This window comes from Oryctolagus cuniculus, chromosome 19 (genome assembly GCF_964237555.1).
Source record: "Oryctolagus cuniculus chromosome 19, mOryCun1.1, whole genome shotgun sequence".
Lineage (NCBI taxonomy): Eukaryota > Metazoa > Chordata > Mammalia > Lagomorpha > Leporidae > Oryctolagus > Oryctolagus cuniculus.
The window spans coordinates 49,993,486-50,021,126 of record NC_091450.1 but is presented as its reverse complement, the minus strand read 5'-3'; the positions used below and the strand labels follow the sequence as shown (position 1 = coordinate 50,021,126).

General features: G+C 62.4%; 1 protein-coding gene across 4 annotated transcripts in view; it reads left to right on the top strand.

Moving 5' to 3' along the window:
• The first annotated feature begins 2,187 nt into the window (after nt 1-2,187).
• The window catches only part of CLIP2 (CAP-Gly domain containing linker protein 2), a 56,534-nt gene continuing 31,080 nt past the window's right edge, over nt 2,188-27,641 (top strand). For all 4 annotated transcript variants that reach the window (XM_051835427.2, XM_051835426.2, XM_070064520.1 and 1 more), the window contains exons 1-3: nt 2,188-2,431; nt 14,777-14,988; nt 26,043-26,599. In XM_051835427.2, the coding sequence (XP_051691387.1) occupies nt 14,844-14,988; nt 26,043-26,599 (702 nt within the window). In that variant the 5' untranslated portion in view covers nt 2,188-2,431; nt 14,777-14,843. The remainder of the gene's footprint in view (nt 2,432-14,776; nt 14,989-26,042; nt 26,600-27,641) is intronic.

Below are 27,641 nucleotides of genomic sequence, written 5' to 3'. Positions count from 1 at the left end.
CTCTCTCTCTCTCTCTCTCTCCCCCTCTCTGTAGTGCTGCCTTTCAAATAAATAAATCTTTACAAAAAAAAAAAAAAGAGATGTATTTAGAAAATGTCCAAAACTCACTATTGGAAGACTAAAAAAAAAAAAGGAATGACCATTGGGTGCAGTTGAGCAGAACATGGTTACAGCCGATCTGAGATTCTTTCAACCCCTCTGCCTGCTCTTTGGCTCAGTCAGCTAACGTGCCTTTCTGAATGTCTGCCTGAATTCATTGAGAGTAATTATTATTATTATTTTTTGACAGGCAGAGTGGACAGTGAGAGAGAGAGACAGAGAGAAAGGTCTTCCTTTGCCGTTGGTTCACTCTCCAATGGCCGCCATGGCTGGTGCGCTGCGGCCAGCGCACCGCACTGATCCAAAGCCAGGAGCCAGGTGCTTCTCCTGGTCTCCCATGGGGTGCAGGGCCCAAGCACTTGGCCATCCTCCACTGCACTCCCAGGCCACAGCAGAGAGCTGGCCTGGAAGAGGGACAACCGGGACAGAATCGGGCGCCCCGACCGGGACTAGAACCCAGTGTGCCAGCGCTGCTAGGTGGAGGATTAGCCTATTGAGCCATGGCGCTGGCCGAGAGTAATTATTTTTAATAATCCATTGTTCCCTTATAAACTTGTTAGTTTTACAACCATGTAAAAAATGAAGGTAGTTATATACTCATGATTAAATGGTGCAATCTTATTGAAATCTACTACAAAGAATTAAGCACTTAAGCACTTCCATAACTTTGAACCTTTTAATTTTATTTTCCCTTTTAGACATCTTGTTGTTGTCAAACTTCCCATTTAAAAATGTATTTATTTGAGAAAGAGAAGGAGGGAGGGAGGGAGGGAGGGAGAGAGAGGGAGAGAGAGAGAGAAAGAGAGAGAAGTCCCATCTAGTTCACTCCCCGATTGCCCACAATGGCTGGGGCTGGGCTGGGAGCTGGATCCAGGTGGTCCATGTGGAGGGCAGGAGTGCAGTCACTTGAGCCATCACCGCTGTATCTAAGGGTCTACACCAGCAGGAAGCTGGGGTCAGGGGCCAGGGCTGGCCATGGAGCCCAGGAACCCAGCTCTCGAATGCTGAGTGCTAGGCACTATTGGAATAGATGAACGTGGCGGTCAACCTGCCGTTAACCCCAGCAGGTGGTCGCCCGCCAGCTCACAGGTGAGGCGCTGGAGTCTTGCCACTGTGCTAGGAGTGGGGTCCTGTCCGTCTCCTGGCACCCAGGCTGTCCGTCCCAGCCACACAGGGCACTCGGCTCCCTGGTTCCGCAGCACCACCCTTCCCACATGCGACCCCTCGCAGTTGAGCCTCCCTGGGCCGGCACCTCCTGCCCTGCTGGTCTCCAAGGGTGGCTGTTCCCACCCGATGGGGAACTCCTGAGGGTGGGCCCCCCACCGGTTCATGGAAACACTTCCCAGTGCTACAGATGGGGCACTGGAGCTGCAAAGAGCAAGGCAACTCAGTTCTCAAAGGCGATGGACACCCGGCAGTGGGGGGCGTCATTCCTTCATTCCTTCATTCATTCAGCCGTTACTGAACAGCTACCTGGACCGGGAGCCTCCCGGTGCAGGCCGCAGCCTCCACGCAGGGGAAGGGGGCTGCTGGGGGAACAATCCGCAAGGGCCAAGCCTTATCCGGGACACCGAGGCAGCCTGGGCCTTTGGGGTTACTGCCTGTCCAGCCAGGAGGAGACCCCGCAGCTGGCTCCCACGCCGCGCGGGCCAGACGCCGTCCAGGATCGTCTGAATCCTGGCCCATGACAACCACGTCGCGGATCCCCACGCACTCTGGCCTCAAGGGGTGACGCTGCCACCCAGGCCACCCTGCCTGCTTCTCTTCATTTTTTCTGCTCGGCCCCAAACGTCACCTCCTCCGGGAAACTCCAGGATCTTCCTTCATCTCCCCACTGTCTGGGACCTCCTGGTAAGCACAGCCTAGCTCGAAAGGTGCACTTTTCTCTCCGGCTTGGGCCAGCGCCCAGGCGGATGTGCGCGGACCGGAGCACCCTCCCGCCAAAAACGCCTTTTCCGCCCGCCCGCCCCCGTCCCGCGCGGCGCCGGGGCCTGAGAACCGTGGGGCCGCCCGCGCGCGCGCCCGTTTCCCCCCCCCCGCCCCGCCGCGCCAGGCCCCGCCCTCCCGCGCCCGCCCGAGCGCCGGCCCCTTTTGTTCCCTCCCGGCGCCGGGCCGCTCGCTCCGCCGGCGCTCGGCTCGCTCGGCTCGGCCGGGGCCCTCGCTCCGCGCTCCCGCCTTCGGGGCTCCGGGCTCCGGGCCCGGGCGCCTGGAGCGGCGGCGGCGACCTCGGCGGGCAGCGCGGCTCCGGGAGCGGCCGCAGCATCCTCGTCCCCCTCCTGGCCGGGCGGGGGGCCGAAGCCGCGGGGCTCCGCGGGGGGCTGCAGGGGCGAAGGTAGGAGCGACCGGCGGGGCCCGCGCGGGCAACAAAGGCCGGGGCGGCGCGGGTGGGTGGGCGTGGGCAGCAGCGTCCCGGGGCACCCCCAACTTCCCAGGGGCAGGGGCCGGGGCCGCGTGCCGAAGGCGTCGCCTGCGCGGTCCGGGATTGGGGTCCAGCCTCTGTGCTGGGGGCGGAGGGGGGGCGCGGCCCGGTGGGCGCGGCCCTGCAGCCCCCTCCCCCCTCCAGCCGGCGCGTCCCGGGGCACGCGGAGGCCCCCAGCCCGCCGCCTGGGGTCGCCTGGCCGCTGCCCTTTGGCGAAACTTGGCGGCGGTGCGGGGTCCAGGAGGCGCCTGGGGAGCTGGGGACCACTATCCCCCGCCTTGCGCGCGCCCCAACCCGGGGCTGGCGCTGGAGGCGGGTGAGGCAGCATTTTCTGTCCTCGCCCCGGGGAGGGGCGGCGGCAGCGGCCCAGGACACCGGGCTGGGCCTCCAGGGCGCCGCCTGCTCGGACCCTTCAGGCGGGGCCGGGCGGGTGCCCGCTGGGCACTGCCACGCAGGCCCCAGCCCCTCCCCGGGAAGGGCAGGCATAGGGGGCACCTTGGGGAGGGGGCAGTCACACGCAGCCTCGTGACCCCCGCGCCCCGACCTCGGAGACCCCCGCCTGTCTCTTCTGCATGAGTCCCGGGATGAGGGGCGCGGGTGGAGGTGGGGTGGGGCTGGGCGCAGGGAGCACCACGTGGGAGCCCCCCCCCCCATTTGTCAGCGTAAACAACCAGAGCCCTTCATTCATCCAGCTGCCGCTGTCGCCTGGCTGGCAGGTGCACAGGAGCCGAGAGCGGGGTTCCCCCAGTGGAGCACAGCCCATCAGCTGGGGGTGCCGAGCACCGGGCGGAAGTTCGCTGTTGGGATGTGCCCCCCGGGCAAAGGGTGTCAGGCCAGAAGGGAGGGGTGAGCCCTGGGCAGCAAAGGAAGTGGGTGACAGGGCAGGGGGTGTGAGGTGGGGGCAGGTCCCCTTGTGTGAAGGGGTGGTGCTGGCTTTCCTGCCTCCCCAGGTGGAGACCCACCTACACGGTGCAGCAGGTGCACCTGAGTACGGGATGCCTTGGGGAGTGAGGTTGGGGTACAGGCGCCAGGACGGGTGAGGTGGGGGAGGCCTGGGGTGAGCCTCTGCACAGCCCTGTGTGTCCCTGGGAAGCCCAGGGGATGCCTGGAGTTCCGCACCCAGAGCCCGAAGCCCAGAGAGTCAGGAATCCTTTCCCAGCACCGGCTGAGTGCTTGGGCGGTGGGGTGTCGCGCGGCTGCAGGTGACACCTGTGAATTGCGATCGGTGTGGTGTCTGTGTTTTAGGGTTGTTGAGAGAGTGGTGAACCCCGGGAGAAAGCAGGAGGCCCAAAAGCATTGGGGCTGCCATATCCAGTGGCCCTGTAGTCTCTCTCTGTCCTGTCTGGCTCCCCGTGAGTCCTGCCTTGGGCCTGGTGCGGCTGCCGCCTCCCAGGTCCTGCCTCCTATGAAGGAGGGGCAGCCACAATGCCCACAGCCCCAGCCGCCCCTGCTGCCCACCTGGCAGGCCAGCCCAGCCCACTGTGCCGCCCCCAGTCCCCTCCTGGCCTCCTCGCCATGCTACCTGTGCTGCTGAGCCCTGAGCAGGGTTCATTCTTGGGACAAAGAATTTTGAGCGCTCACCGTGTGCCAGTAGCGGCTCTGACTTTAAACGCGAACGTTCCTTTGGGGATATTTTAATAACCTTGTCAGCGCTTTTGCAGATGGGGACGATGTGGGGCACAGATCTTGCTCTGTTTGTCCTCTGTGCATTTGTGAAGTGCCTACTGTGTGTCTGGAAGCCACACTCCCCACCCTGCCACCACGGCAGTCTCCCTGTGTCCGGAGTTCATTTGACCTCGTGTGCACGTGTGCCTTTCTTCAGACAGCCTGCCCTGCTGGCTCGCTCGGGTACAGAATCCTGACACGTACCCGCCCCCATTGGCCACGCCTTCCATCCCATGCCAACCAGAGCCAGACCAGCCACCCCTGGTATCCTCCGTAGACCACGACACCTTCGGGTCCTGTGGCTTTGGGATTATTTTGTTGGACTGAACAGGAGCCGCCTACAGTTAGGTTAAGCGACAGGGGAGTTAAGAGGAGGGAACCGGGCACTCGGGCAGTAGACAGAGCTGGCGGGCAGCCCTCTCCCCCGTCTCCCTCTGGCTGGACTGCGGTCTTTTTCTTGGCCTCACCTCTCCCTTCTGGCTGGCACACTCTGGCTGGTGAACGCAGCCTGGCCCAGCGGGGCTCCGCTCCATCTCTGGGTGCCAGAGAGAGCCTGGGGGGGTGCCACCTCCATCTGCCCAGCGGGTGCGGGCAGGCCCCATGGTCTGCATGGCTGGCGGTGGTAGACCGTGCTGGGCACAGCTGGTGCCAGCGGTTGGAGGATGGAGGGTGTGTGCCGGGCAGGCGGGGCCCTGGTCAGTTACCCGAGCTGGGCACCGGGGTCTCCGGCCTTTGCAGGCGGGTTTGCTAGGAGTGCGCTGGTGCTGCAGGTTTTGGGATGTAGAGAGCAGGTGCAGGCAGAGGCTCGCTCCCTTCGGAACCTGGACCCTGGGGATCCGCTGGTTGCCCCAGCACTGCCCCCCACCCCCCTCTCCCTTGCCTCTAAGCTGCCTGGCCTGGGTCGGAGCAGCAGGAACAGTAACAAAAACCCATGAGCTCAGAGAACATGCCTCCCAGTGTCAATGAGCTGTTCCCCTGCGGAAGCGGAAGCAGGTGGTTGTCATTAGCACGCCCGCCACCCAGGACCCTGTCCATGCATCCGGCTGTCCAGCCCCATGGCTGGGGCCTCATCTGCTGCTCTAGCCTGGGCCCGAGGCACCTGCCCTGGATTCATTTCCCTTTTCTACCTTTTGGACCACTTTTTAAAGATTTATTTGAAACTCAGAGTTAGAGAGGGAGAACTAGAGAGAGATCTTCTACCCGCTGGTTCCCTCCCCAGATGGCCACAATGGCCAGGGCTGGGCCAGGCTAAAGCCTAGATCCAGAGCTTCTTCCAGGTCTCCCACGTGGGTACAGGGACCCAAGCACTTGGCCATCTTTCACTGCTTTCCCAAGTGCACTAGCAGGGAGCTGGATTGGAAGCGGAGCAGCCGGGACTTGAACCAGCATCTGTATGGGGATGCCGGCATTGCAGGCGATGGCTTTACAGCCTTGGGCCTCCTGAGCAGGGAAGGGCAGGCTCATGGGGGAGCGCCTGGGTTTCCAACCTCCCCCATAGATGGCCCCTGGCTGATGTGCTCTTTCTGCAGCCCGGCCCGGCCCATTTCCCTTCTGGGCTGCGTGGAGCTCCCTGGAGCCTTTGCCGAGAGGGAAGACAGCAGCCCCCATCCTGAGGAACCCACGGAGGCAGCAGCAAACAGGGCTGTGCTGGGCCAACGCCTTGGAGCCGGAGCATTCTGGGAGTCTCTGGGCCCTGGACAAGAGGGGTGGCCTGGGGGCGTGCCCTGGGGAGTAGAAATACGGGCTTTCCTGAGGCTGTGGGAGAAAGTGAGGTAGACTGGATACCAGGGGGCGGAGCCTCTGGTGGGGCTCAGCAGAGGGCCCACAGTCCCCACCAGGCCATGGGAGGGGGTGGGTGGCCCCCCTTGAGGGGGAGTGGCGTTTGGCATTTGGGACTTTTTTTTTTTTTTGACAGGCAGAGTTAGAGAGAGAGAGAAAGGTCTTCCTTCCATTGGTTCACCCCCTAAATGTCCACTACGGCCAGCGTGCTGCACCGATCTGAAGCCAGGAGCCAGGTGCTTCCTCCTGGTCTCCCATGTGGTGCAGGGCCCAAGCACTTGGGCCATCCTCCACTGCACTCCCGGGCCACAGCAGAGAGCTGGCCTGGAAGAGGGGCAACTGGGACAGAATCCAGCGCCCCGACCGGGACTAGAACCCAGTGTGCTGGCGCTGCAGGCGGAGGATTAGTCTCGTGAGCCGTAGCACTGGCCATCTGGGATCTTTTTTCACCTTGCATCCTTATACCTCAGCCTAGGCTGTGACCTCTGCAACATAGACTGTTCCCTGTATAACACAGGCTGTGCCCTCTGCAACATAGACTGTTCCCTGTTTAACACAGGCTGTGCCCTCTACAACCTACACTATTTCCTGTATAACACAGGCTGTGTCCTCTACAATGTAGACTGTTCCCCATTTAACACAGGCTGTGCCTCTACAATGTAGACTGCTCCCTGTGTAACACAGGCTGTGCCCTCTACAACGTAGACTGTTCCCTGTATAACACAGGCTGTGCCTCTACAATGTAGACTGTTCCCTGTATAACACAGGCTGTTCCCTCTACAACGTAGACTGTTCCCTGTATAACACAGGCTGTACTCTCTACAATGTAGACTGTTCCCTGTATAACACAGGCTGTGCCTCTACAATGTAGACTGTTCCCTGTATAACACAGGCTGTGCCCTCTACAATGTAGACTGTTCCCTGTATAACACAGGCTGTGCCCTCTACAACGTAGACTGTTCCCTGTGTAACACAGGCTGTGCCTCTACAATGTAGACTGTTCCCTGTATAACACAGGCTGTACTCTCTATAATGTAGACTGTTCCCTGTATAACACAGGCTGTGCCTCTACGATGTAGACTGTTCCCTGTATAACATTGCTGTGCCCTCTACAATGTAGACTGTTCCCTGTATAACACAGGCTGTGCCTCTACAATGTAGACTGTTCCCTGTATAACACAGGCTGTGACCTCTACAATGTAGACTGTTCCCTGTATAACACAGGCTGTACTCTCTACAATGTAGACTGTTCCCTGTATAACACAGGCTGTGCCCTCTACAACGTAGACTGTTCCCTGTATAACACAGGCTGTACTCTCTACAATGTAGACTGTTCCCTGTATAACATTGCTGTGCCCTCTACAATGTAGACTGTTCCCTGCATAACACAGGCTGTACTCTCTACAATGTAGACTGTTCCCTGTATAACACAGGCTGTGCCTCTACAATGTAGACTGTTCCCTGTATAACATTGCTGTGCCCTCTACAATGTAGACTGTTCCCTGTATAACACAGGCTGTGCCTCTACAATGTAGACTGTTCCCTGTATAACACAGGCTGTGCTCTCTACAATGTAGACTGTTCCCTGTATAACACAGGCTGTGACCTCTACAATGTAGACTGTTCCCTGTATAACACAGGCTGTACTCTCTACAATGTAGACTGTTCCCTGTATAACACAGGCTGTGACCTCTACAATGTAGACTGTTCCCTGTATAACACAGGCTGTGCCTCTACAATGTAGACTGTTTTCTGCATAACACAGGCTGTGCCCTCTACAACGTAGACTGTTCCCTGTATAACACAGGCTGTGCTCTCTACAATGTAGACTGTTCCCTGTATAACACAGGCTGTGACCTCTACAATGTAGACTGTTCCCTGTATAACACAGGCTGTACTCTCTACAATGTAGACTGTTCCAGTATAACACAGGCTGTGCCTCTACAATGTAGACTGTTCCCTGTATAACACAGGCTGTGCCCTCTACAACGTAGACTGTTCCCTGTATAACACAGGCTGTACTCTCTACAATGTAGACTGTTTTCTGCATAACACAGGCTGTACTCTCTACAATGTAGACTGTTTCCTGTATAACACACGCTGTGCCCTCTACAATGTAGACTGTTCCCTGTATAACACAGGCTGTGCCCTCTACAATGTAGACTGTTCCCTGCATAACACAGGCTGTACTCTCTACAATGTAGACTGTTCCCTGTATAACACAGGCTGTGCCTCTACAATGTAGACTGTTCCCTGTATAACACAGGCTGTACTCTCTACAATGTAGACTGTTCCCTGTATAACACAGGCTGTGCCCTCTACAACGTAGACTGTTCCCTGTATAACACAGGCTGTGACCTCTACAATGTAGACTGTTTTCTGCATAACACAGGCTGTACTCTCTACAATGTAGACTGTTTCCTGTATAACACAGGCTGTGCCCTCTACAATGTAGACTGTTCCCTGCATAACACAGGCTGTACTCTCTACAATGTAGACTGTTCCCTGTATAACACAGGCTGTACTCTCTACAATGTAGACTGTTCCCTGCATAACACAGGCTGTACTCTCTACAATGTAGACTGTTCCCTGTATAACACAGGCTGTGCCTCTACAATGTAGACTGTTCCCTGTATAACACAGGCTGTACTCTACAATGTAGACTGTTCCCTGTATAACACAGACTGTTCCCTCTACAACCTGCACTGTTTCCTGTATAACACAGGCTGTGCCCTCTACAACGTAGACTGTTCCCTGTATAACACAGGCTGTACTCTCTACAACCTGCACTGTTTCCTGTATAACACAGGCTGTGCCCTCTACAACGTAGACTGTTCCCTGTATAACACAGGCTGTACTCTCTACAACGTAGACTGTTCCCTGTGTAACGGAGGCTGCTGCCTTTGTCATGTGAGCTATTCTTTACAGATCTGTTCGTTCATTCAATTCACCCATTCCCTGGCTCCACTCCGCTTCTTTCAGACTGTGGGGGGGGAGCACAGAGGGACGAGGGAGGAAGACATCGGAGGGGTCTGTGTGCTTCGTCTGACCCCAGAGGACGCGGGGTCGTTTGCTGAGACAAGCACAGAATAACAAGATTACACATCGATGAGAATATTGGGGCAGGGGGCAGCCCAGGGCAGCCAGTGACACCGGGGCGGGGGGAGGGAGTTCCACCCATGCGGTGGAGGCAGTCAGACCTGGAGCCTTCTAGCAGCTGGATCGGCGCCGGAGGGTAGCCACAGTGGCTGTGCTGTAGACAACGATGCACCGGGGTGGGACAGCCACCGCAGGGAGGGGTGACCGTGTGGTGACAGTCATCGATAAAGCAGGGGTAGAGAGGCCTGGCGGGCAGCTGACTTCAGTCTTCTGGTCCCCTTTCTGGGTGGGGGTGGGGGTCCTTGCTGCCCAGCTGGGCCCTCCACAAAGGGTCTGGTGGCTTCAGGGCTGGTGCTTGCCCAGAGAAGCCCCCACAGCCAGGGAGGTGCATAGCTCAGCTGCACCCACCGGGCCCTGGACAGCGGGTGGAGTCCCTGAGTCCCATGGATCTTTGCCAGGAGGAGGGAGGAGAAGGCCTGTGGCTGAGCGAGGGGTTGGAGGTGGCAGCCGGGGTGGGACGGGGCGGAGGGGGGCCGGAATGCCTTCAGAAACAACCAATTCAGGGCGGCTGCAAGGCAGGTGCAGGAGCGGGGAGGGTGCCTGGCTGGTGGGGTGGGGGTGGGGAGCAGCAGGCAGGGGTGCTGTACACCACGACCTTGGCCCCCAGGGCCGTGGGTGGCCCTGGCCTCTGCTGGAGTTGCCACCCTCGTCCCCCACCCTGGGAGCTTTCCCGAGAACGAGTCCACAGAAGCCGCTCAAAGCCACACACACACCCCTTGGCTAGAGGACCTGCGTTCGAGTCCCTGCTGTGCTGTAGATTCGTTGTATAGCCCTGGACGAAGGCCCCGAGCCTCGGTTTCCCCCGCCCCTTGGCAACACAGAGGTCATACAAGTACTTGCGTAGTGCCACTTTGAAGATTAGACGAGTGATGTTTATGCCTGTGTGCTCCGACCGGCGCCTGGAGCCGGATGAATGTTAGGTGCCCACGGCCCCGTGGAAGACAAGGCCGCATCTAGCTCTGGACCCCGCCAGGGACACCCAGGGGGGCCGCTGGCTCCTCTCCTGCACCTGCTGCCCCTGTGTGTCCCCTACTCACAGCAGACTCGTTCTTCTGGGCCTGGGGCTGCTGTTAGGCTGTGCTGTCGGCAGTGATGACAGCTGCCCCGAGGTGGGGGCGGCCCTGGGCGGGCAGCGGTGTCGGCAGACTCAGCGACCTGGGCACCTTGTCACGGCCGTGTGGCGGGCAAGAATAGCAAAAGCCAGCACTTGTCCCCAGCTTGCTTCTCGTGCTCACGCCCCCTCCCAGGGGTCCAGAGCTCCACCCCCTTGCCCTGGAGTCGGTGCCAGTGTAAGCTCGTGCCTGGGTCCCGGGGGGTTGCTTCTGCACTGCCCCTAGAGCAAGGACCCCCCTCCAGGAGGAGGCTGCGGGCTCCGCTAGATTCCCCCCAGTGACGGGGAGCTCACCACTCTGCGCCTCCCTGGGTCGGACGCACCCCTGCGGAGCCGCGCTCCGTGCCTCGTGTGCTCCAGGCCAGGGTTTCCAGCAGGATGTGAGTCACTCGGAACGTTCAGCTCTCTCCTCTGCCCTTCCCTGAGATCTCCCGAGACAGGCCAGGGGGTGCGGCGACAGGCGATGAGCGGGCGTCCAGGTCGACCTGAAGGTTGCAGGCAGCAGAGCCCGGGCCTCTCAGCTCATCCGTCAGCCAGGTCTTTCCAAGCTGCAGCTGTGCCGGGCGCTGTCCTAGGTACTGAGTGCCCGGAGCGAACAAGCCGTGCGGAGACCTGTCCCGGTTAAGCTGCCCTTCGCGAGAGCAAGGGCGTTTTAGGTAGCGGGCATGGTCATGCCATGACCTGGGGCTACGACGGGGGGAGTGGGGGTTGCTGGCACTCAGCCAGAGTTTGATGCCCAGGGTGGTGTTGTCTTTCTGGAAGCAACACAAGAAACAGCTGGCGCTTGGGCCCGTGAGTGACAGGCCACGGAGCGCTGTGTGCCCCTCCCCCGACTCCCCAGTGCTGGGGCACCCTACCGAGGTAGGGACAGTGCCCCGACCTGCTGGCTGGCTCATCCCTGGCCCTTCCTTAAGCCAGGTCCCTGCTGCTGGTCCGGGGCCAGTCTTGGACTGCAGTGGGCCTGGCCTCCCACCCTGAGCACCTGTGCATGGGGTGGTGCGTGTGCAGGAGGGAGACGGGGTGCTGGCGCTGACCTCGGGAAGCAGGTGGGTGCACTACGAGGCTGCAGGGTGCTTCTGAAAGGTTGCAGAGAGTGTAACCAGGAGATAAGGTGGTTGGAGCTGGTGTTCAGCATAGGTGTTGATGGGACACTTAGGGGGGCTGGCATGGTGGCACGGCAGCTTAAGCCACTGCCTGCAGCACCGGCATCCCATATGGGCGCTGGTTCGTGTCCCGGCTGCTCCACTTCTGATCCAGCTCTCTGCTGTGGCCTGGGAAAGCAGTGGAAGACGGTCCAAGTGCTTGGGCCCCTGCGCCCACATGGGAGACCTGGAAGAAGCTCCTGACTCCTGTCTTAGGCCTGTGTGCCTCTCCGTTGGCGTCTTATGGAGCATCTTCAGAGTAGACGCAGCAGCGTGGTCCCCTGAGACCTGTGTGCCACCTGGGCAGGTTCATCTCCCCGAACTGGTTCGTCAGAAGCTCAGGGAAGACCACCCCGGGGCTGGTGATTGGCAGCTGAAGTAGGAGGGTGGGTGGGGCTGGAGTGCCTCACTGGGGCGGAGCCGGACTAGAGCATGGCCAGCTGGTGTCCGACACTGTGGAATTGCTGGCTGGTGTCTGGCCGGGGAAGACCCCAAATCCAATGCTGGAGGCCGTTGGTGAGACTGAACGTGCCAGGGGACATTGGGACTGAGTTTGGATTTTGCGGCTAACTGGTCGACCCAGCATCATCGTCCGTGGCTGTAGTTGCCTGTGTGAGTCTGACCCCAGGGAGGACGCTCTGGAGGCCAGGCTGGGGCAGGGGACATGAGGAGAGGCCGCTGGCCTGGATCTGTGGCGGGGAGCTGCCCAGGAGGCGGGGGTGCAAGAGAGTGGGTCGGTCGCCCGGTCCCCTGACTCTTGCCTGGAGGGCCCCTTCACCCCACGCTGTGTTCGGGCAGCTGAGTCTCACTGCCCGATCCACTTGCTCTGTGCCCCCGATGGACTCCCTTCTCTGCTTTGGGCCTCAGTTTCTCACTCTGTGAAATGGGAATAAAGGTAGATCCAAGGGTGACTTGAGCCGTGGCTGGAAGAAGGTGGCTGCCAGGGCTCGGGGCCGTGCCAGCTGTGCGTGGGGCGGTGTGTGTGTGTGCAGAACCCTGCAGTCACCCAGGAAGATGCCGCCGCCTCCTTTACGCATGGGACCCTGTGGCCATGACCTTGCGGGCAGGGAGGATCCATCACCCCGGCTCCTGGGCTCAGTGCCAGCCACAGGCACCGGAGAAGCTGGGAGTGGCCTGGGGCACTTGGCACATGTCTGCCCAGCCCACAGTGCTCCTGTGCCTGCTGCCTTCTTCCCCGCCTCCTGCCCTCTTCCTGCCTTGAAGCCACGTGGACCTAGAGCCCTGGGCTGGCACGTCCCTTCCCCCACACTGGTTCCCAGCTGCCCGCTCTCTGGGTGCCCTCAGAGTGACGCAGGTCCCCAGCCAGCCCCCATCCCCACACCGTGCCTCTTGGGGTTCCCTTACATCCCCACTGGTGACCGTGGCCATGCGAGCGTGGGGCTTTGAGGGCCCTGCCTACCACGGGAGAACAGAGGTTCGGGGCAGATAGGCGCCGTCACCCCGACCCTCCTGGGCCTGAGGAGTAGCTGGTGTGAGGCCCCGAGCTCTGGCTCCTATCTGAGAGCTGGCAGGGGACTCTCAGGGAGGGGCCCCTGGCCCCTTCCAGCACTGCCCTCCCTGTGCCCGAGGCAGGGGGGATCCGGGACCTGAGGGGTGAGCTGCGGATTCCCTGAGCCACAGTCAGATGCACACAGAGTGAACTCCTTTCCGGGCTGCATGGCTCTGCAGTGGAGCCGGAGTGGGTGAGGTGCCAGCGTGGGTCCAGCCGCACCTGCCGCTGAATGCTACGTGGTGTGGGACTGGGGTGACACCGGGTTCCTGGGGCAGGGCGGGGCCTACACCACGCCCAGGTGAGGACCCACCTTAGATCCTTGGAAAAATCTTTCAGATACGAAGGAAGGCCCTGTTCCTGCAGCCCAGCCGCCACCCTGGGGGACCCGTGAGCACCCAGCTGGGGAGCAGCTGGCTCTCGGAGCACCCTGGCATCTGTGCCCTCAGCAACCCATTGTTCTGCGGCCCCTCCCACAGCTGGCACTGCCAGGCCTCTCGGCGCTGTGCCCATCTGATCTGGCGCCCGGGATTTGCGTGTCCTGATTCCTGGGGAGCACCGGCAGCTCCCAGCCCCGCAGCTGGCGCCCCGCCCCACCTGGCCCCCACCTGTTGTCAGGTCACCCTCAGGCGGGGGCCCTGTGGCCTCTACCCTCCTCCCCCAACCCCCAGGTGTCCTCCCCAGGGGCTACACCCACCCCTTTGCCTCCTGCTCCCCTCCCCTCAGTGTCGCCTCTCCCCTGGCATGTCCCAGACAGCCCGCTCCTGCAGCCTCAGCCCCACCCCCTCCCTGTCCCAGTTCAGGCCTCAGCCTGGCTTCCTGTCTGTCACAGCAGTCCTATCGCACCCCCAAGTCTGTCCTCGTCAGCCCCGAGAGCCATGTCCCCTCCTGGGAGACCCCTGCCTGTCCTGGTCCCTGGATGCCCTCCCCTCCCCCTGCCGTGATGGCCATGCTGAGTCCGACCTGCCCCGGGCTCCCTGGTGCAGACCTTGCCACTCCACGGCCCCATCCTGACTCCACGCCTAGCGCTTGGGGCGAGTGGGCGGGACCTGCGCTGCCAGGCCCCTGTGGGCAGCAGTGGGGTCAGCCCTGGGGAGGGCGGCCAGGGGGAGCTGTAGCGGGGGGGGGGGCGGGGTGGTGGTGCCCGCCTGCCCGCCTCGCCCTCAGGGCCCCGCCTGAGCCGGGCTGCCAGCCGCCCTACCTGGCACTGTGCCCCCTTCCGTTGGGGCCTCACCCTCAACTTGGGCGGCTGAAATGGAAACCCTGAAACACAGCCGGGGTTGACTTTGCTAAATGGCGGTTGGGGGGCAGGCCAGAGGGGGCCTGTTGGTGTCACGGCGTGGCCCCAGACCAGTTTCTCACCGAGTCACCAGCCCCTTCTTCCTCCGAGCCACCAGCAGGCTGGGTGAGTCACTGGGCCGCCCCTTCCTGTTCTCCCTTCTCTGCCCCTCCCCCCAAGGGCGGGTGCCCTCGCTTCTCCCCGCAGATGCTGTCAGCCGCAACAAGCGGGTGCTGTCCCCAGAGGCCAAGGTCTCCCCGATGTTTCCCCAGGGCTGAGCAGGGGAGGACGGAAGTGGTGTGGGGCCAGACTCCTGTGTGTGTGTGTGTGTGTGTGTGTCTGAACTTGGGTGAGCTTCGGATGCCCGACTGTAGAATGGCCTTGACCTCCATGCAAGGCCAGGCACGGGCAGGTTCTTCCTCCTGGAGGCTGCTGGGGTCGGTGGGGGTCCCTGGGACCAGCCTGGAGCGGCCGTGCAACCTTAGCCACAAGAGGTGACACAGGGGAGGGGACGCCAGGATCCCGCGGCGGGTGCCGCGGCGGCATCAGGATGTGCTGGAGGCCCAGCCATGTACCTGGTGACGTCACGGTCTCTCCTGTTCTCTGCCCACAGGGGAGCCAGGATGGCGGGGAGGAGGTGACCTGCACCACCCCTTGTCCACCCTCTGAGTGGCACCACCATGCAGAAGCCCAGCGGTCTGAAGCCCCCCGGCCGCGGGGGGAAGCACTCAAGCCCCGTGGGCCGCACGTCCACTGGGTCGGCCTCGGGGGCAGCGGCGGCGGCGGCAGTGACAGCAGCGGCCACAGCCACTGGCTCCAAGGAAGGTGCGTGGGGCCCAGGGAGGTGGGTGCGGGCCAGGCTGCGGTGGGGCTGGGGTGACCTGGAGGAGCCCCCAGGCCACTCCGCGATCAGCTTGGAGCCCCAGGGATCCCTGGAAGTCCTTCTTTATGTCTCGCTGTGATTCCTTGAGAAACTTTAGCCACAGAACAGGCTCTGTGCACATCGTCCCTGGTCCCTTGTCAGGCCCCCTGGAGTGAGGAACGGGGTGCACAGAGGCTGTCCCTGGTCACCGAGCCTGTGGGAGCCTCATGCCCACCTCTTTCTCATTTGTTCCCTGCCAGCGCCAGTGGAGCCACTTGTGCCCTTGAACCCTTCCTTGTCTGACCTCCTGCCCACCGTCCTCCTGCTGGTGGGTGGCTGGTGGGCGGAAGGCGGGGCTCGCGTGGCCGCTGGGAAGCTATGAGCTGATTGGGCACCAGCTGGCCACTGTGGAGTACTGGGGAAGCCGACCGGGGATGCTGTGGCCCCTGGTCCCATTCCCTGGATGTGGCCCTCGGGGACCGGGGCCAGGGCTCCGGTCTTGTAGGAGACGGTGTAGTATTTGCACAGAGTCCCCGACCTTTACTGCTTTTTTAAAGTTAAGCTTCCTGATCCTTTTTAAAAAACATTTTTGGTGAAAATCTGTCAGAAAGGCAGAGAGAGTGAGAGAGCTTCCATCCGCTGGTTCACTCCACGGTGCCTGCAGCAGCCAGGGCTGGGCCAGGCTAAAGTGGGTGCAGGGGCCCAGGCACTTGGGCCATCTTCCACTGCTTTCCCAGGCCACAGCAGAGAGCTGGCTCGGAGGTGGAGCAGCTACGCACGAACAGGTGTCCATGTGGGATGCCGGCGCCGCAGGTGGCGGCTTCACCCACTGCACCACAGTGCCAGCCCCCCCCCCGAATGCTTTTGATCCCCGATTAGGTGAGCCTAAGGCTGGGGAACTTGGGGAGATGGAGGGCCACCCGACTGGCGTGTTGGCCACTGTCCCCACACCTGTTCTTTGCCCATTTGCCGTCATGCTGCACATGCAGGGGAGGACAGCTTTGTGCTGTCCAGTTGCTGGAATCACGCGTGTTGTAGCCGGGAAAGCTTCATGCGTCTGGCACTTTCACAGCCTCTGAACCATTCTGTTCATTTCACAAAGACAAATCAAAGGCCTGCTCTGCCCAACGCTGTCAGCCGTGGGGCCCTCATTCTGGGCGATGCTGCCCGTGGTCCCAGCCCCGTGGGATTCCCAGTCTGATGGCAGAGGCCGAGTGCCTGTGAGAGGCTTGGGCTCGTGCCGGCAGGCTTGAAACCAAGAGGCGCAAACGTTTTCCTCCCTGCTCTCTGCCGGTGAAAGCCGTGATGCTGTCTTATTTTTCCCGCTGATAAATAACGCTGTAAGGGACATCTCTGGGCACAAGTCCTTGCTTTGATTAGACCGGCCAGCAGATGCGTGCTTCCCGGGCCTGGTTCCGCGGAAGGACAGAGGCGAGACTGGACAACCTGGGCCCCTTGGAACCGAGGGCACAGGCAGCTGGCAAAACCCTGGCTCTGGCAGGGCCAGCCAGGCCGCATGAAGCGGGGGGAGGCTATGGGCACTGCCCGGGATGACCTCTTGGGAAGGGCCTGCGGGGGGCGGGGGGCGTTCCTAAGTAACGGGAAGAAGCCAGGCAGGGGGAGAGCAAGTTCCAGGTGGAGGCAGCAGGTGGTGCAAGGGCCCTGAGGCAGGAACGGCTTTGGTTTGTTAAGAAGGAGAAGAGAGGGGCTGGCGCTGTGGCGTAGCAGGTAAAGCCACCGCCTGTAGTGCCGGCATCCCATCTGGGCTCCAGTTCAAGTCCTGGCTGCTCTGCTTCTGATCCAGCTCTCTGCTATGGTCTGGGAAAGCAGTAGAAGATGGCCCAAGTGCTTGGGCCCCTGCACCTGCGTGGGAGACCTGGAAGAAGCTCCTGGCCCCTGGCTTATGGCTTTGGATCAGCCCAGCTCCGGTTGTTGTGGCCAATTGGGGAGTGAACCAGCAGATAGAAGACCTCTCTCTAAATTTGCCTTTCAAATAAATAAATCTTTTTAAAAAAAGAGAGAGAGAGAGAGACCAGTCTGGATGGAGAGGAGGGGGTAGGTGGGGAGAGACGGCAGGGGCAGGTCGTGGTGGGCGGGCGGTTTGTGCTCACTGCCAGGCTGGGGGAAGCCGGCAGTAGTTGTCACTAGCATGAGTGGCAGTCAGGGAAGACTTCCTGGAAGAAGCCTGAATGCGCTCACCCATGAAGATGGTGGCAGGTTCTAAGAAGAGGAGGAAGCAGACCTGCAGGCAGTGGGGGGCCAGCCTGGGCAAAGGCACCAGGTGGGCTGAGCTCACTGCAGTGGGAGGCGCCTAGAGCCTGGAGCAGGACACCAGCCAGGCCCACCCTCAGGACTGGGGTGACCTTCAGAGAGAGAACCTCATGGGTACCTGTTGGGTTCTTTCCTCCTTATCTGCTCCCTGATCAAGAGAGGCCTGGATTCTGGCTTTCCTGCCCCTGCTGTGTGGCCCTGGGGGAGTTACCCAACCTTTCTGAACCTCACCTGGCCTCAGGGAGATGAGTGAATGAGAAACGCCTGCTTGCCCCATTGTCCCCCCTACCCAGGGACTGGGCCACCAGGTGAGTGGCCCTCTGCTCTGGGATGAGGGTTCGAGCTGGGTGGCCCGCCTCCCAGGCTCCCGACCCAGCAACCCAGAGGGCTGTTCCGGAGAGAGGAGGTGCCCCTCCTCCCACAAATGGCTGATTGATTGTGGAGCCACGCCCCACGCCCCACTCTGGGGACCATGGCAGCAAAAGCCTGCTGCTGGGTAGCCGCTGTCCTCCCACCCCCTCTGGCATCCGCCGCTGTCGCCTCTGCGGGTCAGAGCCAGACACCCTAGGCTGGGGGAGGGGATGGCGGCAGGAGCAAGGGACAGGGAGAGAGCCCGGCTGCCCAGGGCAGCTTTGTTCCCTCTCCGGGGTCTTGAGTGGCAGGAAACTCTGGAGAAGGGGCAGGAGCAGGTGGGAGCCCCCTCCCCTGCCTGCTCTCTAGGGCTGCCCCGCCCCCCGCTCCGCCCTAGAGACTGGCCTGTGTGAGGGCCGCCAGGGCACCGTGGTGGGCAGAGCGAGCTGGCATGTGCTGTGGGAATTGACGCCCTGGCTGCCTCCCAAAGTGTGAGCTCAGTATCCGGGCAGGGGGTCTGGCAAGGGACGGGCCTGGACGGGTGCCCCTGCTGCCCGCCCTGTGTTGTGGGAGAGGGGGTTCCAGGGAGTCTCCCAGCAGGAGGCCGTCCCTGGTGGAAGGGGGAGGTGCTCAGAGCAGGTGGACGGGAGGGTGGTCTGGGCCCCGTGGTGGTGTGCAGAGGCCTGGGCGGAACAACCAGTGCAGGAGGCAGAGCAACCCCTGGGCTGCTGGGGAGGCGGGGCCCAGGGGCAGGGACTGGCCTGGCAGCAGCGCTTAGGGGAACATCAGGCGAGGAGGACGTGTCAGGACTACAAAGTGGGCTCAGTGGGCAGGGGCCAGCACCGGAGCCAGGCCCTCCAGGGGATGGGGAGCTGCTGAGGGGAGGGGGCTCAGAGCAGCCTGCAGTGGGGTCAGGCAGGGTGTGACACTGTCCCGGGTTGTATTGGTCTGTGCCCAGTGGGCCCACGCCTTCCCTGGGTGGGGACTCTTGGGGCCACTGTCACGCCCCCTCTGTCCTGCCCCTCCATTCCCCTGTGGTCATCCCCTGGGGCTGTCCCCGTTGGGCAGCACAGGGTTTGACACCCACTGGGGCACAACCCAGGTCTCCTTGTCTTTCTCCTCATTAACAAGCCGGCACAGCAGGCACCCTTCCCACCGTGCTGCCTGGGGTCATGGGGCCGGGGTGGGGCACGGCTGCGACTCATATTAAGTGGGCTCCACAGCTCTGCAGCTGGCTCAGGGCACCTGCTACCCCCCAGGAGGGGGCCGCCTCCGGGAGCTGAGTCCAATCCCAGCTCTGCACTCTCAGCCAGTGCCCCCGGCAGGTAGAACAGGGCCAGGGCTTCCTGTTCTGGTCAGGTTGCTTGCACCTGCCCCAGAATCCTCTGCGGCCTCGCCTCATGCTGGGGACCCAGGCTAGTGTGTCTGGGAGGCCCCCCAGGCAGGGCTGTGGAACCACTCAGGTTGGAGGGGGCAGGTGTTTGCCACAGTATAATCCCTCGTCCACTGGCCGTCCCCACCTGTGGGTGCTCTAGACCTGCGTGCCAGCCTGGAGGGCCCGTGGAACTGGGCTGGAGTCCTGGGCCCAGCCCCTCTCCACCACGGGATGCGCAGATGCCTCCATAGGCCTCCGATCGCACCCCCATGTCATGTAACAGGCAGGGGGGTGCTGTGCACGTCTGGGCAGGACCGGGACCCCCGCCTCCTCCACAAGCGGCCAAGGTCAACTTCCTCCCTTCAAGGGCAGCTTCTCCGGCTCCCGCCCTAACCACATCCTAAACTTTTTAATGGTATGAGGACGGGGAAGCTGAGCTGCTCCGCGGCCGGGCAGCGGGGGAGGGGGCGCGCGCGGGGGGGGGGGGGCACGGGCGGCCTCCCTCACGCTCCTGACGTCGGCTCTATCGACCCGGGGCGGGGGGCCGGCGCCTGCCCAGTAGCCTTCTCTGTGCCTGTGGCCGCCTCCATGCCGTGGGCTCCTCCATGGGGAGCTGGCTCTGCGCTTTCCAGGGTAAGCCCTGCTGCACATCCCCGTTCCCTCGGGGTCCCTGCGCTAGGTCTGCCTGGTGGGAGAAGGTTACCAGGTTCCTGTGTGACTCAGGGAGGGGGCTGGGCTGGGCTGGGCTGAACGGAGCAGTCCTGGGTTCGGGTCCACCCGGCGTGCAGGGTGACAGTGTAGAGGCAGCGTCCGTGGGGGGCCCAGTGAGATTCTGAGGGGCCCCGCCCTGCCTTGGTCCAGGTGAGCTGGGCGGGGCCTACCAGCAGGTGCTGTGGGAGGGCAGGCTTGGGTGCGGGGGACCTTCTGAGGGTTGCTAAGGAGACTCCTTCCCTGAGTCTGTGGTCATGTCTGCCTCTGAACATTTAGTGGGGAGAGAGAGGGGGCTGGGGGTGGGGGCAGGGCATTTAGGAGTGGCCACGGGGAGAGGAAGGCAGCTGTGGCCAGGACACAGCGCAGTCCCGGGCCTCGAGGGTGGACAGGGGCGTCCACGTGGGCCCGCCTCCTGGGGCTCGTGTTCCTGTCCGCGGAGGCGGCTGTGCAAGCCGGAGCAGGAGGGAGCCCTGCAGGGCAGGGGTTGGGGGGAAGCCAGGGAGGGCTGTGGGGTGAGGGGGTTGGAGCCTGTCTGGACGCCGGGCAGAAATTGCTGGAAAAGCCTGCACTTGGCGCTTCGCTGGGCCGGGCCTGGTTTCTGGCTATGTGGGCTGAGCGCTCGCCTCCCTCCCAGGGGTGTCTGGGTTGGATGCTCCGTTGCGTGGTCTCCTAGTTTGCAGCCCCTCCTTAGTCGTGGCACAGGCTTGCACAGCAGAGGCCCTGACAAGTCCTGTAGGGTCGAGCGCCCTTGACTTGGTTGGAGCTGCTGTTGCTTAAGCCAAGAGAGAGCCGGCGGGTTGCTTTTTCCACCTGCTCTTGCAGAGCGGTGCTCCATGGACAGCGAGGGAGGCCATCGCCTCCCCGGGGGACCAGGTTCTAGCATGGGACACTTGTTTTCAGTCTCGGAGGTCACAGGGGCAGAGGGCAGAGGGCAGAGGTCATCGCACTCCTCCGTTTGTGACAAGTTGTCCCCTGGGTCCTTGGTAACAGTTCCTGTTTGTCCCAGGCCCGGGCATCTTCCTTGCTGGATGTGGGGACACTTGAACTCCACGTTCTTTTTTGCTTTCCCCATTAAAAAAAAAAATTATTTGAGAGGCAGAGTCACAGAGATGGAGGGAGAGATCTTCCGTCTGCTGGTCCACTCCCCAAATGGCTCTAGGAGCCAGGGATTTGCCCTGCTGAAGCCAGGTGCCTGCGACTCCATCCGGGTCTCCCCCGTGGGTGCAGGGGCCCGAGCCCCTGGGCCACCTTCCGCCGCTCCCCCAGCAGGGAGCCAGACTGAAAATGACAGAGAGGCTGGGACTCGAACGGGCGCTCTGGTAGGGGGTGCCGGCCTCACAGATGGCAGCCCTGCCCACCATCACGCCTTTATGTGGCACAGAGGCCCTCGCTGGGGCTCGGGGCCATGGGGTGCGGCTTCCCAGCCTCTCGCGTCGGTGCCTTCCCTAGTACAGCAGCACAAAGCAGACTGAGGCCGTGACCTTCAACGTTGGGCATTCCCGGTAGCGCTTAACCTGCTTAGCCTCTAGTGAGATCCCGGGAAAACACCGCTGTTGGCTGCTCCTGAGCTTTCCCAAGGTCTGAGTTTCTGAGGTTATTTTCTCAATGGTGGAAACGTAGTTTTCTTTTTAATGCCGTGGCCAGCAGCAGAATGTTGGCAACTTGAACTTGGCCGTGGTGGTGGTGGGGGAATTGACCCCATGGAAACCGACTCACACCGCAAGGCAAGGCTTCGTTGGGCTTTGCTCCCGGATAGCCAGTGAGTGAGCCTTTGCCAGCTCCACCCTGCCCAGGACACACGGGTGGAGAGGGAAGTAGACAGAGCGTGTCTGCTTGGTGAGCAGGAGGGGTCGGAGTGGGGGACCAGGGTGTCTGGGAGGCAGGTTCTTGCTGGTGGAGAGAGCCTGATGGATCTCCACCACACCAATAGGGCATGGGCTTGCATCTCCTCCCTTCTTTTTTTTTTTTTTTTTTTTTTTTTTTGACAGGCAGAGTGGACAGTGAGAGAGAGAGACAGAGAGAAAGGTCTTCCTTTGCCGTTGGTTCACCCTCCAATGGCCGCCGCGGCCGGCGCACTGTGGCCAGCGCACCGCGCTGATCCGATGGCAGGAGCCAGGAGCCAGGTGCTTTTCCTGGTCTCCCATGGGGTGCAGGGCCCAAGCACCTGGGCCATCCTCCACTGCACTCCCTGGCCACAGCAGAGAGCTGGCCTGGAAGAAGGGCAACCGGGACAGAATCCAGCGCCCCGACCGGGACTAGAACCCGGTGTGCCGGCGCCGCTAGGCGGAGGATTAGCCTAGTGAGCCGCGGCGCCGGCCTGCATCTCCTCCCTTCTGTGTGTTTGCTAAGTACCCAGCATTTGTCCTTGTGCCTGCGTGGTGCCACTGCCCTGGCGGTACAGCCGGCTGGGTAACCGGCAGGCGGTGGCCGTGTCCTGCACATGCTGGCATCTGGGCTGTGTCGCGACATGGCGGCAGGCAGAGGGCCAGTGGAGGCGATGGGTGCAGCAGCTGACACCTACATCCCATATGACAGAGCCTGGGTTCGAGTCCCGGCTCTGCTTCCAATTCTAGCTCTCTGCTCATACGCACCCTGGGAAGCAGCAGGTGACAGCCCAAGTGCTTGGGTTCCTGCCGCCCCCATGGGAGACCCAGATCGAGTTCTGGGCTCCTGGCTTCAGCCTGGCTCAGCCCCAGCTGTTGCAGGCATCTGGAGGAATGAGCCAGCACGTGGAAGATCTGTGTGTGTGTGTGTATGTGTGTGTGTTCTCTCTGCTTTTCAAATAAATACCAATTGCAAATTTAAAAACTGAGAGGAGGCTAAATGCACTCTGACAACAGAGCCACTCCTGTGACAGTGACAGCAGCTCGGTCAGGAGCCCTGGTGACCCACACCCCCGCCCCCAGCCCTGCTGTCTGGGGATCAGGGTCCCCACACGTGAGCCGTGGGGGCCCAGCACACATGTGCAGCGTCAGGCCTGGAAGGCTCACCCCAGCACACACTGGGATTAGGTTTGGGTGAGGCGCTTTGCTTCTTAAAAACAGCAGTGACTCATGTCTTCGAATTTTTCTGCAGTGGCTGTGAGATGCAGCACGGGGCGGGACACGGAGGGGCTCTCTCTGTCCGAGAACCGTGGTGGGGAGGGCTAAGGACAGTAGGGAAGACCACGGGCAGGGGACGGCCCTGCGGCTCTCACTTGGACATCAGAGCCTGCCCTGAGCAGGCCGGCTTGCAGTGAGCGCCTGGTGCCCCTCGGGACGCTACAGACCGAGAAAGGGCTCGGGCTTCCGTGTGCATCGGGGGAGGCAGACAGGATCCAGAGTCGGGATAAAGAGCAGAGGACGGAGGTGGAAGGTGACGGCAGTGGGGCGAAGGCTTCTCCGAGGGGGCGACGGAGCTGGACCATGCGGGGCGTTCAAGTCTGAGCCCTCCCTCTCCCGTGCCTGGGCCTTGTGGCTCTCCGTTCCTTTCTGAGCTGGGTGTGGAACATGGCTGCTGGTCCCGAGTGTCCCCCCCTTGCCTCTGTCATCCCTCCTCTGGCCTCTGGTCTCCAGCATCCAACACAGGGTCAGTGAGTTGGGGGTCCCTGCTGGCTGAGATGGACAGCCAAGGAGGCAGTCTGTTGTCCCCGCTTCCCTGGGCGGGGCAGGACCCAAGTACCCACGAGTGGAGAGGAGAATGCCTTTATGTCTGGGTCCTCCCACCCCCACCCCCGGGGAGCCCCCACCTGCTGTCGGCCTGGCCCCCAGCTGCTGCCACCTCCCCCAGGCCCCTTAGCCCTTCTCATCGAAGTTCTGCTTTGAACTTGAGACCAGCGATAAATCCCTTTGTGCCTTTGCGTTCCCTGGACGTGGACCCTGTCTGGGAAAAGGCTCAGCTGCTTGTCCAGTAGGTCTATGTCGCTGGGCCTGCCTGAGCCTGGCTGGAGGAGGGCATGGCTGGCTCTGACCACCACACACTGGCTCCCCTGGGGTGAGGTGGGACGTGCAGAGTGGGAGGACCAGGCACAGGGGGAGACTGAGGCACGGGCATGGGCCTGTGGGGGGATACGCCAGGCCTGGCCAGCATGCTGCACCTGGCCCCCTGGAGGACCGGGGGCCCTGTCGGGGATCGTCCAGCCTCGGCAGCTGCGGCTGGCCTCCCGGCGTGCCTGGGGAACCTGACGCTGTCCCCAGGAGGCGGGGGCAGCCGAGGGCACCACTATAAAAGAGGAAAAACAAGTCCCAGCAGCCACACACGGGGCCCAGGCTTGGGCCCTGGATTTTGGCAGCTGTCGCAAACAGCTGGTCCCTGGACCTGTGACCCCACCTCCTCCCAGAAGGGGCTTGGTGGGGCAAAGAAGATTACCTGGGCAGGGACAGCTGGGCAGCAGTGGGGCCCCTGTCCCCTCCCTGGGCCTCCCTCCTGCTCTTTCTTACTGGGCTCCATAAGTTCCAGTGTGGGGGCAGGTGGCGGGTGATGGCCAAAGTGCCTGGGTCCCTGCCACCCACGTGGGAGACCTGGTGGACTTCCTGGCTCCTGGCTTGAGCCCCAGCTGTTGTGGGCATCTGGGAGTTGGGGGAACCAGCAGGTGAAAGATCTCCCTATGTCTCTCTGTTTCTCTGCCTTTGTTCACATAAGGACATGAAAATAAATAAATTTTGCAAAGCATGTTTATTTTGGTGCAGACGAATGTCAAAACCCACGCGTAGTTTTTTAACACGCATTTTCCATCAATTCCTGGATGAGCCCTTGCCCGTCACAACCCTAGCTGCTGTTGAGGGTGACGCTGGGGCTCCCTGGCTGCCTCCCCCCCCCCCCCGGGGAGGGGAGGAAGGGGCCGGGGGTGGGGGGCAGCACCTGCTCTGTGACTTCCTCCCCGTCAGCTGCTTCTCTGAGCGGCTTTCCCTAAGGAAAGGGGAGTCGGAGTCTTTGAGAGCAGTCAGGGCTGGCGTGGACGCATGCGGGGGTGTGTGCGTGATGGGGCAGGGGCGGGGCATGTGCAGTGCGTGGGTGGGCTGGGCGCGTGGTGTCCCAGATCCCCGTAGAAGCTGTTAGTGATACAGGGAACTGGCCAGCCGCAGTCTACACGATCCGGGTTTTGGGGCCCGTGCTCAGCACCCGTATGTTGCATGAACGGGAGTGGTCTGCACCCGCAGCCAGGGAGGGGCCTCTGGCTCTGCTGCCCACCGTCTGGGAGCCTCAGGCTGCTCATCAGATGAGACTCGTGGGGAGCTACTGGCTGTTGAGCTCAGCACAGAGCCGCAGTGCAAGGCTGTGGTCCCGCAGTCAGCGCCTCCCACACTGGCTCTCCAGGCCCCCCAGGGGGAGCACCCCCTTTCTGGGCCACCCCTGAAGCTCTGTCCTTGTGAACTGGCGCCAGCTTCCTGGAGCCCCTCAGAGTATCCACCCTGGCTCGGGGCCCAGGGGCTGCTGGTGGGAGCTGGCGGAGAGGACCGGAAACAGGCAGCTCTCAGGGGGCGTGGCCGTGGCCGCTGGTCATCCCGCTCTCCGTGTCACCGACCCGCTGGCATCCGGAGCGGAGGATCCTCCACCGGATGTTTGGTCTGTTGGGAAGGGAGTCCAGGACACGGGATGGGCACAGTAGCTCCTGTGTGGGCCCCAGGACCGGGTGACTCCATCATCAGGGACCTAGGGCCAGCTGCGCCCCTTCATTCTGTATGCGTAGCTCGTCATCCCCTCCCCCCCCCCCCCGCAGTTCTGCTGAGCAAGGCCCCTAAGGCCAGGCCAGGGCAGAGGCGTCCGTGGGGAGTGGATTCTCCTGTACTTTCCTGACCCCTCAATGCCTGGGACTGTGGCTGTCCCTGCCTGGCGAGGGACAGGCCTGGAGCTGTTTGGGGCAAGGGTTGAGGTGCAGGGACCCTCCCAGCACAGCTGGGTCCTGGCTAGGGCCGCAGCGATCTCGGGTTAGCACGCTGGAGTGTGCAGGTGGCAGCCTGTGGTCTCGGCCTGGATTTTGAGGGGAAAGCCATTGTATTTGAAGAAGCGCCTCTCTAATCTTAAACAAAAAAATTTTAAGTTTACTTATTTATTTGAAAAACAGAGCTCTTCCATCCGTTGGTTCACACCCCAGATAGCCACAACAGCCGTGAAGCCAGAAGCCAGGCCCCTGCACCCAGGTCTCCCCCGTGGACGGCAGGGGTCCAAGGGCTTTCTCTAAGCTTGGAAGCTTCCAGAAGAGCAGGGCAGGTTGGGGGGGAGGGGGATGTTTGGGGCCCAGAAGGGGCTCCCCCCGCCGCCTGCAGTCGCGCCGCCTGCCCGCCTGGCTCCAGTTCCCCGGCACTGACCGCGTCCTCTCCTTGTCCGCAGGCTCGCCGCTGCACAAGCAGGCGTCCGGCCCCGCGCCGGCCCCCGCGGCCCCCGCCCCCGCCGAGAAGCCGGGCCCGAAGGCGGCCGAGGTGGGCGATGACTTCCCGGGCGACCTGGTGGTGGGCGAGCGCGTGTGGGTGAACGGCGTGAAGCCGGGCGTGGTGCAGTACCTGGGCGAGACGCAGTTCGCGCCGGGCCAGTGGGCGGGCGTCGTGCTGGACGAGCCGGTGGGCAAGAACGACGGCGCGGTGGGCGGCGTGCGCTACTTTGAGTGCCCGGCGCTGCAGGGCATCTTCACGCGGCCGTCCAAGCTCACGCGCCAGCCGGCGGCCGACGGCTCCGGCAGCGACGCACACTCGGTGGAGTCGCTCACGGCGCAGAACCTGTCCCTGCACGCGGGCACGGCCACACCGCCGCTGGGCGGCCGTGTCATCCCGCTGCGGGAGAGCGTCCTCAACAGCTCGGTCAAGACTGGCAACGAGTCCGGCTCCAACCTCTCGGACAGCGGCTCGGTGAAGCGCGGCGACAAGGACCTGCGCCTGGGCGACCGCGTGCTGGTGAGTTCGGCCTGCGGGGGCGGGCGCTGGGGCGTGGCCAGGCCGGGGTGGGGTGGGGTCCTGCCTGGGGGCGGGGTGCTGGGTGTGGCCAACATAGGGGCAGGCCGCTGGGTGGGCGTGGTCAGGCCTGGGGCTGGGTGTGGACAGCATAGGGGTGGGGTGTTTGGTGGGCGTGGCCATACCTGGGGGCGGGGCGCTGGATGGACGTGGCCAAGCCTGGGCAGTGGTGTAGAGTGGGCGTGGCCAGGCCTGGGGCGGGCGTGGGGCGGGCGTGGGGCGGGCGTGGCCATGCATGGGGCAGGGCGCTGGGTGGGCAAGGCCAGGCCTGGGTGGGCGGTGGATGGGAGTGGCCATGTCTGGGACGGGGCATTTGGTTTGCGTGGCCAGGCCTGGGGGGATGGGTTGCTGTGTGGTCGTGGCCAGGCCTAGGGGCTGGGAGGATGCCCACTCAGCAGCACCACGCCCAGGCCGGGTCAACAGCCAGGGGGAGCTGGAGCAGGACCACACCAGGGGAGCTGGGGTAGTGGAGACGGAAGTGGACTCCGGAGGTATCAAAAGGCAGCTGGGGGCCGGCGCTGCGGCTCACTAGGCTAATCCTCCACCTTGCGGCGCCGGCACACCAGGTTCTAGTCCCGGTCAGGACGCCAGATTCTTTCCCCGTTGCCCCTCTTCCAGGCCAGCTCTCTACTGTGGCCAGGGAGTGCAGTGGAGGATGGCCCAAGTGCTTGGGCCCTGCACCCCATGGGAGACCAGGAGAAGCACCTGGCTCCTGCCATCGGATCAGCGCGGTGCGCGGGCCGCAGCGCGCTGGCCGCGGCGGCCATTGGAGGGTGAATCAACGGCAAAGGAAGACCTTTCTCTCTGTCTCTCTCTCACTGTCCACTCTGCCTGTCAAAAAAAAAAAAAAAAAAAAAAGGCAGCTGGGGCGGCGTCCAGGAAGGAGGCTGGCCTGGTGGTCCCCTGCGCCTTCCTGTCCGGGGAGCTTGCCTCCAGCCTCCTGCTGCTCAAACTTTGTGGAGCAGCCCCCGCCTGGCCGGTACTG